Source organism: Haliaeetus leucocephalus, unplaced genomic scaffold (genome assembly GCF_000737465.1).
Source record: "Haliaeetus leucocephalus isolate CR32 unplaced genomic scaffold, Haliaeetus_leucocephalus-4.0 Scaffold830, whole genome shotgun sequence".
Classification (NCBI taxonomy): Eukaryota; Metazoa; Chordata; class Aves; order Accipitriformes; family Accipitridae; genus Haliaeetus; species Haliaeetus leucocephalus.
The window spans coordinates 129,198-146,280 of NW_010973266.1; the positions used below are offsets into that span (position 1 = coordinate 129,198).

The following is a 17,083-nucleotide window of genomic DNA, read 5'->3' on the forward strand; positions in this document are numbered from 1 at the left end:
CAGCACAAAAGAGCGGATTGAGTAGCAGAGTGTCTTCTGTAGTGCCATCAAGGGTCATTAAGATATCTCGTTACAGGCACAGGGATGAGCTTGAGCTATATTCTACACTTAGCTGACATTGACCTGTCTGTAATTGGATTATTGCCCATTTCTGTTTTGGAAACGAGTGTTGGTCAAATACACTTCTTGCCGGCTAGGCTACGGGTAGTTAGGACATGGTCTTTGGTCACCATAGAAACCACTATGTCAGGATCAAGAGGATTCTTTATTTGCCTGCAACACTACTTAAGTGGCTGAAATAAATAAGGTAGACTGTCTTTCCCGCAGATTTATTTTCAAGAAGACATAGTTAAAGTGTGCTTGCAGTGCATTTCATTTCTGTGTCAGGCTTACATAATTTAATATACATAATGGTTACATTATTCATGGAAGACATAGTACAAGTAGCATTGCATCACCATAAGAACATCATCTTCAGTAGATGGATTTCCATTTTTCTGTTTTTTTTCTATAAATATTTTCATTTTCAATTCAGAAATTTTAACTTATGAATACATTTTAAAAATACTGTCACTGCAAGCATGTTGTTTGTTTTTTAACAGAAAAAAATACTATACTAAAATTTTTGCCTACAGAAAATTTGAAGATAGCCATTGGAGCAAATGATACCATGCCTCAAATTAATTTGGAAGATTTGAGTAATATTAAACAATTGGAAGCTTTGTTTAGAGCACAGACGTTAATGGCTTTAATTTCTGGTCATAGTTCTCCTTTTCATCAGCAGCACTGTTTGATGGCATATGCTTGTATCATCCGTATCTGGCAGGTGAGGTGAGATTCGATTCAATTAGATTAGATTCTAATATGGCCAGTGTATTTCAAGTTACCTTGTGTAATTATGGTGTCAGCTATTCATTTGATGTTTTAACTACGTCTTTAGAATTTCCAATTTTATGGTATAGTTAGTATAGTTTCTCAGGTTTAAAGATTAAGCATGAAAATTGTTTATCACAGGAAAATAGAGAAGAGACGTTAAGGATAAAAGCAGTGGCCCATAGTTTCTCTGGAGTATGTTCAAACATTTTGTGCAGAAGGTTCTAAAATTTTGTGGTTTTAATTTGTTAAAGAATCTTAGTAGTGGCAGAATACATGCTGAAGACATTGCTGACAGTTCTGAGGAACAGTATTACAGATGGACCTTCACTTAGGTTGAATCAAAAGAGCTGTCATTTGACTGAAGGGAACTGTGTGACATAGTTAAATTAAATTCAGATGTTGATTCATTTGTTATGTTATGAGAAGAAGTATAGACAGGCAGTGGTCACCAATTATTATTCTCTAATTACTTTTTCATTGTTACAGCATTTCAAATCAAACAAATCTATTTCATTTCTCATTGATATGAATGCCTAATTTAAATGGCTGTTGAGAATCATAGCAAAAATCATAGGAAAACAATTATACATTAAATATGAGTAAATCTTTGAAGGCACTAAATCTATACTTGATAATAGTAATGCCAGAAATCATTATAGAAACAATCTTAGGGCTACGGATGGGACATGTCAACTAGATTGATAAACTATAGCTTGTGCATAATTTTATTCCAATTAGCTGTAAAAGCCTGCAATTTGTTACTCCTGTGGTAATTGTGATCAAGTTTTCATTGTGAAATCAGTTTAGACTAACATTTGATGGAAGACAGGAATTTGAAAAATAAAAATCGAATATTGATATTTTCAGATTTACATAAGCATAATTTTTAATATCCTGAACTTGATTGTCTGAGCTTCTTACTAGAGAAAAAACTATCTGAAAGGAGTATTACTGTTTGAATAAACTATTGAAAATAAAAAAAATTAAGAGTTAATGCAGCTGTCAGTGTCAGCTGTAGGACAATGGAAGTAATTCTGAGAACTCATATGTACAGCTGAACAGTACTGTGAGAAAAAACAATAACCATGTGGCATTAAAGGAATGAAAGTACTACAGGACAGCTTAACCTTGTTTTGGAGTACAAAGTAAAGCAGACTTGACTGCAGTGTCCATTTCTAAAGCAGGCTCTCAAGTGTTAGGACTCCATAAATAACTCAGTAGAAGATATTAAGATGTTCTCTGAAAACCTGAATAATCCAAGGCAAATCAGCTGCTTCTGACAGTTTAAAAGACACGTTATCTTTAATTTGAAATTTTCACAAGTTGTATAGCATCCAAGATTTTTTTTTTCATATTTTGTATTCTAGTCTTGATCCCTCCAGCAAAATATATTCATCTTCTCAAATTAATGTGTTGTTTTTTATTTTAGGGAGGATCAGAAGCTGTGCTATTGCATGCACAGAGAAGTTTTCAATGGATGCTTTTATATGCTTAAATATTTAGAAATTTTTTATATATAACATTCATTAGTAGCCTTATAGAAGACTAATCCAGAAGGAGAACAGAGTGGCTCTTTGCAATCTTCCAGATTACTTTGATATGAAATTCATCCCTTGTAGAAGATAAAGCAATCTACACTAGCGGTTTAAAAAAAGAATTAAATTTGCAACTGTATAGGTTAAAAAAGTAGCAGTAGTATTTATCATAGGAATGATGTCATCTTTTGACAGTTCAGCTGCTTAATTGCATTGTAATGATCATCCTAAATGCTTGTACAAATAATGCAAGCATCTAGGAGTCTTTGAAACTTTAGTTTTCTGAAGAAAGCTCTTACGCAAAGCATAACATGGTATGTGACAGTTGTTAATAGCTGTAGGTAGTGACTTACAGTGAATAATAATTATTACTAGAAATTGACATTATTATTGAAAATTGAAAATAATTAACTGTAATTATTTTATTATCTAGGTATCATTGTCAGCATCAGGACCTATTACAAAAGTATTATCAAAGTCTTCACAACTTACAGCTCCTCAGAAGGTACAGTCAATAATTGCTCCTAAAAATGAGAAGGACAGACAGAAAAAGAAACAAGTAAGAACCCCTTTCCTGTGGAATTAAAACAGTCTTGTCTGTCTAAGAGATGTTTCTCTGGGCTCATTTGTTAAATAGTTCAGATGCTTTCCTGTAAAGCCTCTCATAACCTGTGAAGAATTTCTCTGTGAGTCTGTATATCATACCTTCACTCTTGATTGCATCGACCTGACAAGTCGTAAATTTACAGATACTTTTTTTTGTTGCATTGGTCAAAATACTGCTGTTTTGTAAAACCCACAGTCCAGAGGTCAAAAAAAGAAAAAGACAAAACTTCAAAGGATATTAAGCAGATATGGGTTTTTTTAAATGTTAGCTGAATATTTAGTACTAACAAGAATATTAATTTGGCCTCATAAAGGTCCTTATTTTTTATTATAGGTTGAAGTTTCTATTGTGAAAGAGAAACCTAAAGGGAAAGGATCAGTTGATACCTTACCAGCAAATGTGGAAGAATGGGCTTATTATGACTGTCCCAATGAAATCAGAGATACTTTTAAACAGAAAACAAATAGTTGTGGTATTAACTGGGATAATTTCCCCAAACCTGTAAGTATATTCCTCAAAACTCTAGATCATTTATTATTTAGGGAAAAAAATCAGTAACAGAGAACTATGTGGTGTTTTAGTTTTTCTGTCTGTGTGATAAAGAGTATGTTCAGACAGCTGTCAGAAATACTTCCTTGTCATAGTGTTCATTAATACTTCAAAAAGTGTGAGTCTGTTCTCTGCATTCTGAAATGAACTTAACTTACAGAATAAATTTATTGGCTTTGTGTGCACCTAGCTGCTTTTTCAGCTTGAAAGTTTGGGGGTTTGGGGTTTTTTTTGGTAAAGTTTTGAACTGACGTTGTAATCATTAATTTAAAATTTATTCTGTACAAAATGATGTTTATACTGACTGAATTAAAAAAAAATTTTTTTCAGACTTGCACTTTGTATTTTATGGACCTTTTATCTAAAGAACTACAGAAAATTTTTTGCCCCCACTTGATTCTTCCCATCTTTCAGCTAGCTGAAGTTATTGCTAATGAAGTTGTGGAATGTAGAAGTCTGTCTGATCTGTATCACCTTCGGTTTGTATCCTTCATTTATTTTAAATAGAAGAGAAACTGAATGGAGTAGACCATCCATTAATATTTCACTAAATAGTAACAAGGCTTTAAGTGACTTATTGTTTTATATTTGTAATATTTTTTATTTCTTTTCATTCCTTTTTTTATACATTTTAATAGAATTTTGATGAATTGGTTTGCTTGTGGAATTAAAGCCACTAAGTTTATCTGGTACTAAACATAATCTCCACGAGGAAAGTTGTACAAGATTATGAACTCAAGCCACTTTCATGTGAATAATTTTTGAAATGCCTTATTGTCACCTCACTGAAAAAAGCAAAGTCCAAAAAAAGTCAATAAAAGTGTTATCTTTTAAATATTCAAAAGGCAGATGCCCATCTTGCATCAAAAATATATTGTCTTTAGCTTAAGAACCCAAATAAGTATCCCAAATAAGTGCATTCTCTTTTATAGAGATTTGCCTTTGTAACCAAAATTCTGTTATTTTTATGGATGATTAGCCCTAAAAGTTTTGGTTCAAAAATATTTAATATTCACACAATGACAAATTATTGCTGCTTTAGTTAAAACATTTCATCATGCTTTTTTGAAATGTGTTGCATAATGTTTGCTTAATAATTAACAGTTATAAGCAATAATTGTTTGCTTAGTTCCCAATAGTTTGTGAAATGCCACATAATGTGTTTTTAAAATGCCTGAAACTGATCCCATGTAACAGAATAGATAAATACTCATTTCTGCAAATGTATGGTGTTTATCTGGATTGCCAACTGATTACTGAGTTACTGTCTTACCAGACTAAAAGTGATTTACTAATAGGAAATTAATTTGCAGCCAAGCCTTGCCAGGCAAATTTTTTGTTGACTCCTCAAGATTTGTTTTTATTTCATGGTATTTTATTTATATCTATGACCTGATATTTATATATGATCAGATAGGTGTACATGAATATATTACTCATTATTCAATACAGAAAAGTAGGTTAGGACATACATATGTATGGGGCTTTTTGCATGCTGTAGTGAGACCATATTATAAATATTTTTGTACTTTTACCACATCATTTTTGCCACTAAATTGGAGAGATATGGGTTTAATGGATGGACTGGGGATATCGATGGATGCCGCATCATTGGAAGTGTTCAAGGTCAGTTGGACAGGACTTTGAACAACATGCTCTAGTGGAAGATGCCCCTGCCCATGGCTGGGGGGTTGGACTGGATGATCTTCAAAATGTGCCTTCCAACCCAAACCATTCTATTATTCTATGACCTCTGTCAATGGGTAATTTCAACTACTGCATTTCCTCCTTTTTTTATTTAAAATTTTTGTTATTGCCAATATTAATCAAGACATAAGACGGTAGGATTGACAAGTGTGGAATGTATGCTTTTTATATATAATGTGTTTATATGAAGCAACATATGAAAGATTCTGATTGTTTCTTAAACAGTTTTTCTTTGTATTCTTAGAATTGCCCTGATATGTTCAGACCTAAAACTGAGTCAGGCATCTTTGTATCATGAGAAAGCTGCTGGAGAAGCATACATCAGTGAATTAGAACAAGCAATGTATGTATTTTCATTACAGAGGCTGTATTTAGTTGGGATTTTTTTCCCTACAGTTGATGTGTTGTTGGGGGGGAAAAAAAAAATTATTAAAAAACATGATCTCTTAACACAAATTTGGTGTATTAGCTGTGCCCTAAAATTCTGTGCATGATTGTCTGATCTATCCACAGAGTGAGTGTATGGTGAAGATGCTTAACACACTAACACTTCATTATGAAATACTTTTAAAATATACTTGAATTTACTTTTTCTTTCTTGTGATTTAGGTGTAGGCAAGAGATTGCACTGAAAAAAGGAAAAGAAGTACATACTAAGACAGAAGAAAGAAAAACATTTTTTGAAAATGCTCAGCTGAATCATAGAAGGGTTGAGAATATCCCTACTTCAAGTGAAAAGGTTTTCATTTCTATTCCAGTTTCTTTAATAAATTACTCTTCACTTTTTATTTTAATATACTTGTGTCGTGGTTTAACCCCAGCCAGCAACTAAGCACCATGCAGCTGCTCACTCCCTCACCCTCCCTCCCCCCAGTGTGATGGGGGAGAGAATTGGAAAAAAGAAGTAGAACTCATGGGTTGAGATAAGAACAGATTAATAGAGCAGAAAAGAAGAAACTAATAATGATGATAATAATAAAATGACAATAATAATAATAATAATAAAAGGATTGGAATATACAAGTGATGCACAATGCAATTGCTCACTACCCACTGACCGATGCCCCATTAGTTCCTGAGCAGCAATCCCCCCCAGGCCAACTCCCCCCAGTTTATATACTGAGCATGACATGACATAGTATGGAATATGCCTTTGGCCAGTTTGGGTCAGCTGTCCCGGCTGTGTCCCCTCCCACCTTCTTGTGCCCTTCCAGCCTTCTTGCTGGCTGGGCATGAGAAGCTGAAAAATCCTTGACTTTAGACTAAACACTACTTAGCAACAACTGAAAACACCAGTGTGTTATCAACATTATTCTCATACTGAACCCAAAACACAGCACTATACCAGCTACTAGGAAGACAATTAACTCTATCCCAGCCAAAAGCAGGACAACTTGCTAGTTTGTTTTTAAATAATTTTATACTTGAGAAATACATGAAGATAAAAAATCATTAAAGATGCATACTACTTAAATTATACTGGCAGGCATCAGCTGAATGTGAGCTGGGTTTGCCTGGCATGTTATTTATATTGTGGAACAACAAAAACAGAATCTGTATTTGTACAAAGTAAAACTACTTCTCTACAAATGGAATTTAGCACTAATGCAAATTGGTGGAAAAGACTGAGAAGGAAAAAAGACATTGTATTTGCTCTTGGTCTGTTTTCTCTTCTTCCTCTCTCTATTATATCACTAAATATTGTTTTGCTCCCTCTTATACATTGTTTTAAAGGCATGCAAATATTTCAGTTCTGTCTTTTCTATCTCTTCTTTAGGAAAGAATTGCCTTACTGATATTCTTAAAGCTTACCTCTACTTTCCTCTTTATTATGGCAATTCTGTCCTTGTTTTCATAATGTCATTTTACTCTCTTTGTATATTTTTCCATTTTTCTACATGTAAAATATATTTTTTCTAATTACTAATCCCTCTCAAGTCACCTCTTTTAGCTCTTGCAAATAGTTTTTCTCTTTGATTGTTTTAGTCATTACCAAGAATCCACTTATTCACGACAGTGGCAGATCTGAAGTAGTTAATCTGTTCTAAAATTAATTTTAATAGTATATACTTATGAGTTGAATGCCTTTTGAGCATTATAAAATCCAAATCTCACAGTGAACCTGTTTTTCCTGTAGTATAACGCTGAATTTTGAAGTTAGAAAATAGAGCTGGAATGTGGCATGTATCAAGAATTGAATATGATAGTTAATAACAATTTTTATTCTATCTAGTTTAGTTTTGAAATTTATGAAAGTGTATATTTTGTTATTTTTCAGGTTTTTGAGTTAAATGCAGTAACAGGAAAAGGACTGAGTGCACTTTCTTTCCCTTATTTGTGGATAGAAAAAGCTGAAGTACTAATTCAGCTAGGCTTGTACCAACCAGCAAGAATTCTCCTTTCAGAGGCTCATGCTGCAACTCAGGTACATCAGAAATAAAACAGAAAAAGAAACATGAATAAAATGTGTAGGAAAAATGTTCATTTTGATGCAGTTGTTTCTCATAATAGTAATCAAATTGCAAAACCACACCTTCCCCCCGCCCTGCCCCAAACCTATGTCATTTGAGGTTCAACACCTATAAGGCATACATTTAAAAATATGGCATGTGAGTCCAACTTTATGGGAATTGTCTGAAGATTGTTTCAACTTGTGAAGTAATGTCAGCATCTCTGTCTGCTTTGCAGTGACCTTGGAAGATGTACGTATATCCAAATCTTGTTTGTTAAAATAGTTTAGGGACATTCAAGATTTGCTCATAAGAGAGAGAGCATTTAGCTCCATCCTTTCAACATTTTGATCATTTGAAAGTCTACTTACATAATTTTGAATTTCATTATGGTTTTAGTGCTAACTGTGTTTTGATAAACAGCTACTGACACTGAAATTATGATTTAGAATTCTGGCAGATCTGAAATAAGCATCCATATGTTCTATCAAACAAATTCACATCGTCACATTATTATGAAGAGTTTACATTAAAGATACTCTTCCTATATCTACCATTCTCCATTATAGCTCTCTTCTTGGTTATACGGGTTACTGAAACATAATTATTGCAATAAATCCTTTACTTTTAAAAAAAAGTAATTGTTATCCTGTTATTCCACATAATAATTTTTCTTATGTAAGTAAAAACTGCCTATGTATGTATAGCATGAATCATTAATACTCTTAATAATAATATATGAATAATATATTTATTAATAATATATGTCTCTTATTAAAGCATGAATTTAGTATTGTACATAGAGAAAAGTTCAAAAGACATTAGGGACAACGATAATTTTAATGATATAACTTCTTACTAGTATCCTGTATGTCTGCATGCTAGTATACTATCTATACTGTATACTATATTTGTCTGTTGTATACTGCTAGTGTATAGTTTATAACTAGCATCTAGTAGCATTGTAAATTTACTGGCGCTCTAGTGTGTCTAGTTCCCAGTTCACTAAAAAATTTTTCATCATCACATTTCTTCATCAGATACTGACAAATGATAGCAGATATATACATACTAAATAATAGCAGAAAAATAGCTTATTTGACTTGTGGGGTATAAGATATGGGAATATAAAGAAATATAAAGTATATTTGAAGATTTGAAGTTCTTGATATGAAGTAGACACTTTATGGTTTTGGAAAAAACAAAGTAGTATAAGGAGTGACTAAGAAATTCTACAAATAATTAGGGAAGTACCATTTGCTTCTTATTTCTGTGCCTATTCATAAGTTTAATCTAAAATATGAATAGAAATAAACATGAAGAGGAGTAGTGGATCTTTTGTATATAGGTCACATATCTCTCTTTCTAGGAATTGAGGGCCCTGTATGATGTGTCAAGGTGCTTGTACTTATTTGCTGTATTGGCTAACCTGGAAAGAAACCATGGACAAGCTAAAGCATTCCTTGAGAAAGCACAGCTTCTAGGAGGAAATGAACAGTTTTGGTACAACAGTACTCTTAGTCTAATAGATGCAATCCTAGAGGAAGAGGGGGAAGGAAAATGGAGCATGGTAAGGAAGTTTTTTGGTTTTGGTGGTTGGTTTTTTTTGCAGAAGTGGTGCCTCTCAGTGAAGAGAATTGTTACAGCCTTTGCATTTCAATAAAAGCAAAAATAGATGTTAAATTCAGTTGGATGTTGTTTTCTCTGTTGTGCATTCAACAAACATTAATTACAGATTCCAAACAGATGCAGGCCAGTAGGAATGAGATTTTACCCACAGAAGTTTAGGATGTTTTTATGATAAACTGTATATCCTTCTATTGAAATAAGAGCAATTGTAATCTAGTACGTGTAGCTAAATCCCAGAGATCTGATTCTCTTGGTTAGAATGCGTTTGTACTCGGACAATTCTGACTTTCATGTGTTCATTATCCGTATTTAATAAAGATTATAACTTCCAATATTATTTCCTAGTATGCACTTCCTTTTCAAATATTTCATATAGTTTTACAAATATTATTTCTAGATTATTGAAAGATCCTGCTGTGAGTATAATATATATATTTATTAAAAAAATTTTCCTATTTGACCCTTAACATTAAAATATCCATTTACTGTTCAACTCTTAACTTTCATGAGTTTCAGCATAAATATAATCTTGTTGTGTCTGTGATGATCTGTCCTTTATTGATAATGTATACGAGTGTTTTGTACAGAGGGATTATTTTGATTTGGGCTGAACTCACTTTTACAATCATTGAAGGACAAAATACCTGGTTACCAGTGAGAGTATTTACTAAGGTTTTACCAGTATAGCTATTAATGGAATGTAGCTTGCAAAATTTTTGCAAATTTGTAGCAGCAAAATTTTTTAATAAGGACAAATCTGTAGATGAGGTTTTGAGCATCATTTAAGGGCTTTTTCATTCAAAACTATTAGTTGGAGACTTCTTTTACGTACCCAGCTGGCAAAACTGTAATAGTGTAACGTTTACTTGTTAATTAATATGCTAGTCAGTGTAAGTAAGGATGCAGGAATCTGTCCCGAAGAGGATGCCTGTGAAATATAGAATCAAATGACTATTTAGGTTAGAGGTCATCTGGTCTAACCCCAGGCAAAGCAGGGGAAATTTTGAAGTGAAATCTGACCTTATTGTTGAATCAAATTGCTCTGGGCCATATATGGCCACTTTTCAAATGCTTCCAGAATGCAGATTCCACAACCTTTCTGGGCCTTTGTTATCTGCACAACACCCCCCCCCCCCCCCCCCCCCCCCAAAAGAGAAGTTATTATGAAAGTGGCCAAACACTGGAACATCTGTTTAGAATTCCCCGTTTTTCGAGGTTGGGTCTGTTGCCCCTCATTCGTTTGCTGTGTATCTCTAAGATGAGTCTGGCTCCAACTTCTCTCCTTGTGTGTATGTGCTCCATTGACTTATCAAATCAAAATATCTAAATATGATCATAACTCATGCTTTCTAGACTTACATACAGTTGTCAAGAATCAGTCATCTTGGGGGCTATTAGGGAAAGATATTTAACATGTTCTGCACAAAATTTAAGCTTTCTAAATGAATGTTTAATGTTATACACAGACATTTAAAATAGAATGAAATTTCTGATGTTACCTGCAGGCTTGTGAGATACTGGAACACACTGTAAATGTGCTCAGATCTACTTTACTGAAGAGACCTAACAGACAGTCAGAGTTGGGCTTTATAATTGCATCCCTTGAAGCCAGGTAACTGTCTTTTCATTAAAATATGCCCAGGCTCTACTATGCAGCTACATTGCAAATATATGGTGATTTTTACCATTCATCTTTTTTTTTAGTATGGTGCATTGTGTGGATGCTCAAATATTTTTCTTCTAAGTAGTTTATGTTTATTCTTTTTTTTTTAAATTTAAATTTCCTTTCCAATTTCTTCATTCTTGTATGTAGCCCTACTACCTGTTAAGTTAGTAAGCTTGTAAGCTATTGTGCATAGTTTGTGGTGTAGGTTGCCCAAAGGATCAAGATTTGCCTATGCAGTGATATCTGAGCACAGATATTAACACAACACTGTTGTAGTCTGCAGTACTGACCTACTTCTCTCCTCACCATGATCCAAGAAGTCTTTTTATGGTGAAACTAAATAATGATTCTGGTTACATTCAAATCTAAGCACAGAGCTTAAAATGTGTTGGTAAAAGGAGAGAAGTATATAACATTTATACTTTCTTCTCTTTCCAGAAATGTGAAACTTTTGGATCAGAAAGGGAAGACTAATAGTCTTCTAAGTTCAGCTATATTTACAAGACTGAGTAGGCCTAAGCAGTTTGAATAATTAGATACGTGCAACAAGTGACACCTCAATTCTAATCTGAAAACACAATATTTTGATTTTTTTTCAGGACCTACTATAATTAGTAGACACAGATTTAAAGAATGAAGTGGCTTTTTCTAGATTTCTTATAATTTAAAGGAGAGCAGAGAGAAATAGGTCAGTTTTCAAACACAGCCTGTACTTTCTGACTGCTATCTTGTACTTAATTTTTATCTCTAGGAGAACACTTATTCAGATACATTTTACCCAAGATTGTATGACAATTAACGCTGAGTCTTGTCAGTTGCCACATATGCTACAGGAATCTTACAATAAATTAGTTCAAATTGAGAAGGACTTCTTTCATTATGGGCATAAAAACTGCAGTGCTGAGATACTGCTAGAATGTGCAAATATTCACAGGTAAGATTATACATCTGATGAAAAATTTTATGTATGTTTAACTAGACTATGAAGTGTACTGCTTACATTTCTATAGTCTAATTAAAGATGGAAAAGAGCAGATAATATTGTCAGGTTTTATATCTTGGTGCTACACATCTATTTGCATTCTTGATGTGTTCTGTATTCAGAAAGATACAGTAGAATGAAAAATTCTTTTCACTGAAAGCAGAGTTAATCTTACATGGTACTACTGATTTTTGTACTGGTTTTGAGGTCAAAACAAAGTATCAAGGTCTCCAAGTCAGCTTTTTGTCTTCCCATTTGTAAAGGCATTTTGGCAGCCGTGCCAGTCATTCTCAAGTATTTATAGGCTTTTACAATTCTTTCTGTTGAAATGGTTCTCTAGAAATTGCTGTAATAACAAAAGGGTAACACAGTATGCCTTGACTCCCAGCTGTTTCCAAGGCGTCCCTGTAAAACAACTGAGGTATGTTTTGTACCTGGCTATTCTGCCATTTTGTTCCTGGTGAATACATACTCTAGAATATTATCTGCCTTTCTTCTTTTTGTGTCTTGGCATCTTCTTGCACTGCAGCAGTACAGTTCCAAGAATAAGACCTTGAAAAAAATAATGTGTGAAAATTCACTTTTCCTATTTGAACATTTAGAAAACACATGTACAAAATTAATCTATCAATTAATCTAGTTAATCTATGAACCTAATTTATTAATCTAATTATTTTATTATATATGTTCAATAATGTTGATACCATAAAAATAAACACTTTCTTACATTAGTTCCTTTGGTTTTTATGTTGGTTTTTTTCAGGATGATTGCCAAGCAGGAAAGAAATAAGGAAGAAAAACGTAGTCACTATCTGAATGCTTATAACTTAGCTCAGAGAGCAGTATCCAAAACAGAGGAAGTGTTTCATAATGTTTGTAGCTTATTTGCAGTTAATGAGGTATGGAGATATATATATTTTTTTTCTATTCATGGAAAAGAAATCTGATTTAGTTGTACTATTCACTCATTCTTGCGTGATTCCTGGAAGCCCCAAATGAGATTATCTTCCTGTAATGATAGGCATTGTTTGAATATAGAAGGAAACATGGCATGTCAAAAGAATTTACAGTCTAAAAAGGAAAGAAAAGAAGCAGAAATAAGAGGATTTGTGTGGTCTCTGTCAATTTTATTTAATTCTAAAATTTATCTAATAGCTACAAAAGAAAAAGTCTAAATGTGGGGATATTTTTTATTCTCTAAATATCTCACAGGTTTAAAATTCTCCACATTAAAGTGTTTATTTCTCAGAAGAAAAAAAAAAAGTTACACAGAACATTATAGAATCATAGAATGGTTTGGGTTAGAAGGGAACTTAAAGATCATCTAGTTCAAACCCCCCTGCCATGGGCAGGGACACCTTCCACTAGCCAGGTTGCCCAAAGCCCCATCCAACCTAGCCTTGAACACTTCCAATGATGGGGCATCCACAACCTCTCTGGGCAACCTGCTCCAGTGCCTCACCACCCTCACAGTGAAGAACTTCTTCCTTATAATCTAATCTAAATCTATCCTCTTTCAGTTTAAAGCCATTACCCCTTGTCCTATCACTACATGTTCCTTGTAAAAAGTCCCTCCCAAGCTTTCCTGTAGGTCCCCTTTAAGTACTGGCAGGCTGCTATAAGGTCTCCCTGGAGCCTTTTCTTCTCCAGGCTGAACAGCCCCAACTCTCTCAGCCTGACTTCATGGGAGAGGTGCTCCAGCCCTCTGATCATCTTGGTGGCCCTCCTCTGGACTCGCTCCAACAGGTCCATGTCCTTCTTACGTTGGGGGCCCAGAGCTGAACGCAGTACTGCAGGTGGGGTCTCACCAGAGCGGAGCAGAGGGGGAGAATCACCTCCCTCCACCTGCTGGTCACGCTTCTTTGGATGCAGCCCAGAGTACGGTTGGCTTTCTGGGCTGCAAACGCACATTGCCGGGTCATGCTGAGCTTCTTGTCAACCAACACCCCCAAGTCTTTATCCACAGAGCTGCTCTCAATCCATTCTCTGCCCAGCCTGTATTTGTGCTTGGGATTGGCCCAACTCAGGTGCAGGACCTTGCACTTGGCCTTGTTGAACCTCATAAGGTTCACACAGGCCCACCTCTCAAGCCTGTCAAGGTCCCTCTGGATGGCATCCCTTTCCTGCAGCGTGTCGACCGCTTGGCATCATCGGCAAACTTGCTGAGGGTGCACTCAATCCCACTGTTCATGTTGCTGCCAAAGATGTTAAAACACCACCAGTCCCAATACTGACCCTATATAAATAAAGCAAGCCTGTCTTCAAAATAGTGTATTTTGGGTAATGAAAGCCTGCAGCCTACTTTGCTGGTGTGTACCATTATTATACTCTAGCATCCAGCTTTTTTTTCTGCTTTGCCTTTTTTAAAGAGCAAGTATTTTTGTGCAGCTACCAAAACCATTAATATTAAAATTCTGGTTCTATGTACACATTTGCAACTCCTTTGGAATTAGATATTTGTAACAGGTACATAAAACATGAAGAGCAAAAACCCAACTGCTCTTTTTCTATGCAGCTGCTTTGATTGCTTTTTAATATATTTGACATTGAAGTTTTTCTTTTAAGTTACTGAAATATCTTCATAGCAGTATCTCTGATCTATTGAGGTGATATTGTGAAAATGTTTGCTTTTTAGTTAAAAGAAGTACAACATTCTATCTTTTTATCACTAAATTTGCAAAAATATTCAAAATTAGAATTCTACTTTCTTTTGTATTTCAGACTACAAATATTAGTATCCCATTAATGAGGCAACTAGCTAATAGGAAAATAAATCTTGTAGAAATTCTTTTGGATATTTTTCATCTTGTTATAACTGAGAAAAAACTTAAAGAAGTGGGAGAAGCATCGTCTCATGAAATTGTGAAGGCATTCATCAGGGGAACTATTGAAGATGGTGCAACAGAACAGGTAGTACAAAATATTTAGTCCTATGATTTGCATATAAAAGGTATAACAAAGTTTCACAGGGATGTCTTCCATAGCAGGACTTCTTCCACTACTGAGGAAACAGGTCCCCAGACTATTCACGTAGTTTCGCAGCAAAGAAAATTCCAGTGTGTGTTTTTTGTCTTGGGGATGGTTTATTGGGTTGTTTTGTTTTGTTTTGTTTTCTCAGAAAGATGTTGTTTCTTAAATGCAGAGACATAAAACCCACTAAGACTAGCAAGGAAATGACTTAAGGCTTTGTAATTGATGGCAGGGGAGGCATGGTTTGCATTATTGTCTCTTCTTTTTAAAACAGTTGGTTTTAAGCAGGACCGCCTAACTGAGCTGATGAATAAGAACATAAGACATGCCCCACTGGAACAGAGCAGTAATTCTTGCCTGTTATTCTGTCTCTGACAATGACAATAGGAGATGCTGTTACAGGAAAGCATAGTAGCCTCACCATTCTCTGCAGTACTCTCCCCTTATCCCATGTTTTCCTCAGGACTGATTGTTGTTTGCTTATGGACGTTACAGTGTACTTTTTTTAAATCAATTGTTAATGAATTTGTATATCTATTAAAGACAGCTAGTTCATAGTTGAAAGTGTAATCACATTTAACAAATGTGTTTGTATGTAAATATATATGTGTTACATTTTTTTAAAGAAGTATATTTCTGTATGTGTGGGTATATATGAGCAAATAAACATAAATATGTATTTTACCAGGATTGGAAGCATATGGAATGCACTGTGGGTCATATTACACTGGCTCAGTTAGCAAACATACAGAATCTTTGTAAAGGCTGTCCTGACATCAAATCCAAATACCTATATCTCACTGGAAAAACTCTTCATTTACTTGCCATTAATATAGATCCTGTACATTCAGAGATTTACTGGAAGCCAAATGTTATGGTATGCATTCTTTTCTCCATTTAAATTCATTCTTGTGTGTAAAGTTTGTCTGCCACAATACTTTTTCTGTATATACTTGTATACTACTACTCTTTATTTAGAGCTAGGTTTTACATATTGCATGCAAGCCATAATAGAAATGAATATACTAAACTAAGTAATTTCATAAAAATGCTTCTGCCTACATGCCATCCTCATGTAGATAATTTTTTAATTCATTCCTGAGATATGCTAATTACAATATTTTCGAAAGAGAAGTAAAAAAATTCCTTGAATGCCTTAAAGGTCTAGGTAGGCTGGTCTCCAAATCCATGCAAACAAGAAGTAGATTAAAAGTTCAGATTTGTAAGTTCCTTTTGTGTTGTAGTAAGAACACCATGTAAGAAAAGGAAAGTTGATTGAGTTATTATAAATTCAGTGATGAATTGAAGTGTTCAGAAGAAATTTAACTGAGGACAAATATCAGAAAATAAAAAACTTAGAGGTTATATGGGGGGCCTTTTTAGTTTCTATTAGTCATATTGTCATCATAACATATTAAGAATTTTTTATGCCTGATGATATTGCTAAATCTTTCACTATCAAGGGATTCATATAGTGAGATGATTTAAGATGAGTTCCATTTTCACCTAGACTTTCACAAAAGAAATGAAGCCAGCCATGCTTAATGGAATGATTAATTATTCTTTTCTTATACTGTGATGAGTAGGAAGAAGCTAAATCAGACATCGCAAAAACTTCCCTGACTTCAGCAGAATGCAGTGAACAGGAAGTGAGAGACAGCAGTTTACGGACTAATAAATGTCAATATGATAAGTATAGGAGGAAAATACAGGCATTAAAGGTATATTAGTGTATGTGCTTGCATTAGAATTTGAGTGCTTCCTTTTTATGGAATAATAGCCACCTTACCTTATCAGTTCTGTTTGAACTGATAATGGAAATGTCTGTAACATAAATTTGATCTTACAAAAGAAAAAAAATCTCCAAAGCACTCCCCCAAAAACTGCTTTCCATCGCTACCCTGCTGTCCAGTTCTGTCCTGCCCCTCAAAACATGCTGTGGGAGCTCCTGATGGAGCATTCCCAGTTGCTCCCAGGAAGAAATAATTTCTCCTTCAGTGGTTTGCCGCTGATTGAGCATGTAGCAGCCAGGACAAGAAGAACAGGCAGCTTTCTCTCTGCTTCACAGATGTGCCTTTCTAAGGGAGCATAACATTTTGCAGGCTGGGAACA

General features: G+C 34.4%; 1 protein-coding gene across 1 annotated transcript in view; it reads left to right on the forward strand.

Moving 5' to 3' along the window:
• The window catches only part of CFAP46 (cilia and flagella associated protein 46), a 90,879-nt gene that overhangs the window by 48,392 nt on the left and 25,404 nt on the right, over positions 1 to 17,083 (forward strand). The window contains exons 30-41 of the mRNA XM_010582005.1: positions 636 to 826; positions 2,845 to 2,970; positions 3,352 to 3,519; positions 3,898 to 4,046; positions 5,519 to 5,617; positions 5,884 to 5,920; positions 7,553 to 7,699; positions 9,094 to 9,294; positions 12,772 to 12,900; positions 14,723 to 14,911; positions 15,660 to 15,848; positions 16,558 to 16,692. Of these exons, the coding sequence (XP_010580307.1) occupies positions 636 to 826; positions 2,845 to 2,970; positions 3,352 to 3,519; positions 3,898 to 4,046; positions 5,519 to 5,617; positions 5,884 to 5,920; positions 7,553 to 7,699; positions 9,094 to 9,294; positions 12,772 to 12,900; positions 14,723 to 14,911; positions 15,660 to 15,848; positions 16,558 to 16,692 (1,760 nt within the window). The remainder of the gene's footprint in view (positions 1 to 635; positions 827 to 2,844; positions 2,971 to 3,351; positions 3,520 to 3,897; positions 4,047 to 5,518; positions 5,618 to 5,883; positions 5,921 to 7,552; positions 7,700 to 9,093; positions 9,295 to 12,771; positions 12,901 to 14,722; positions 14,912 to 15,659; positions 15,849 to 16,557; positions 16,693 to 17,083) is intronic.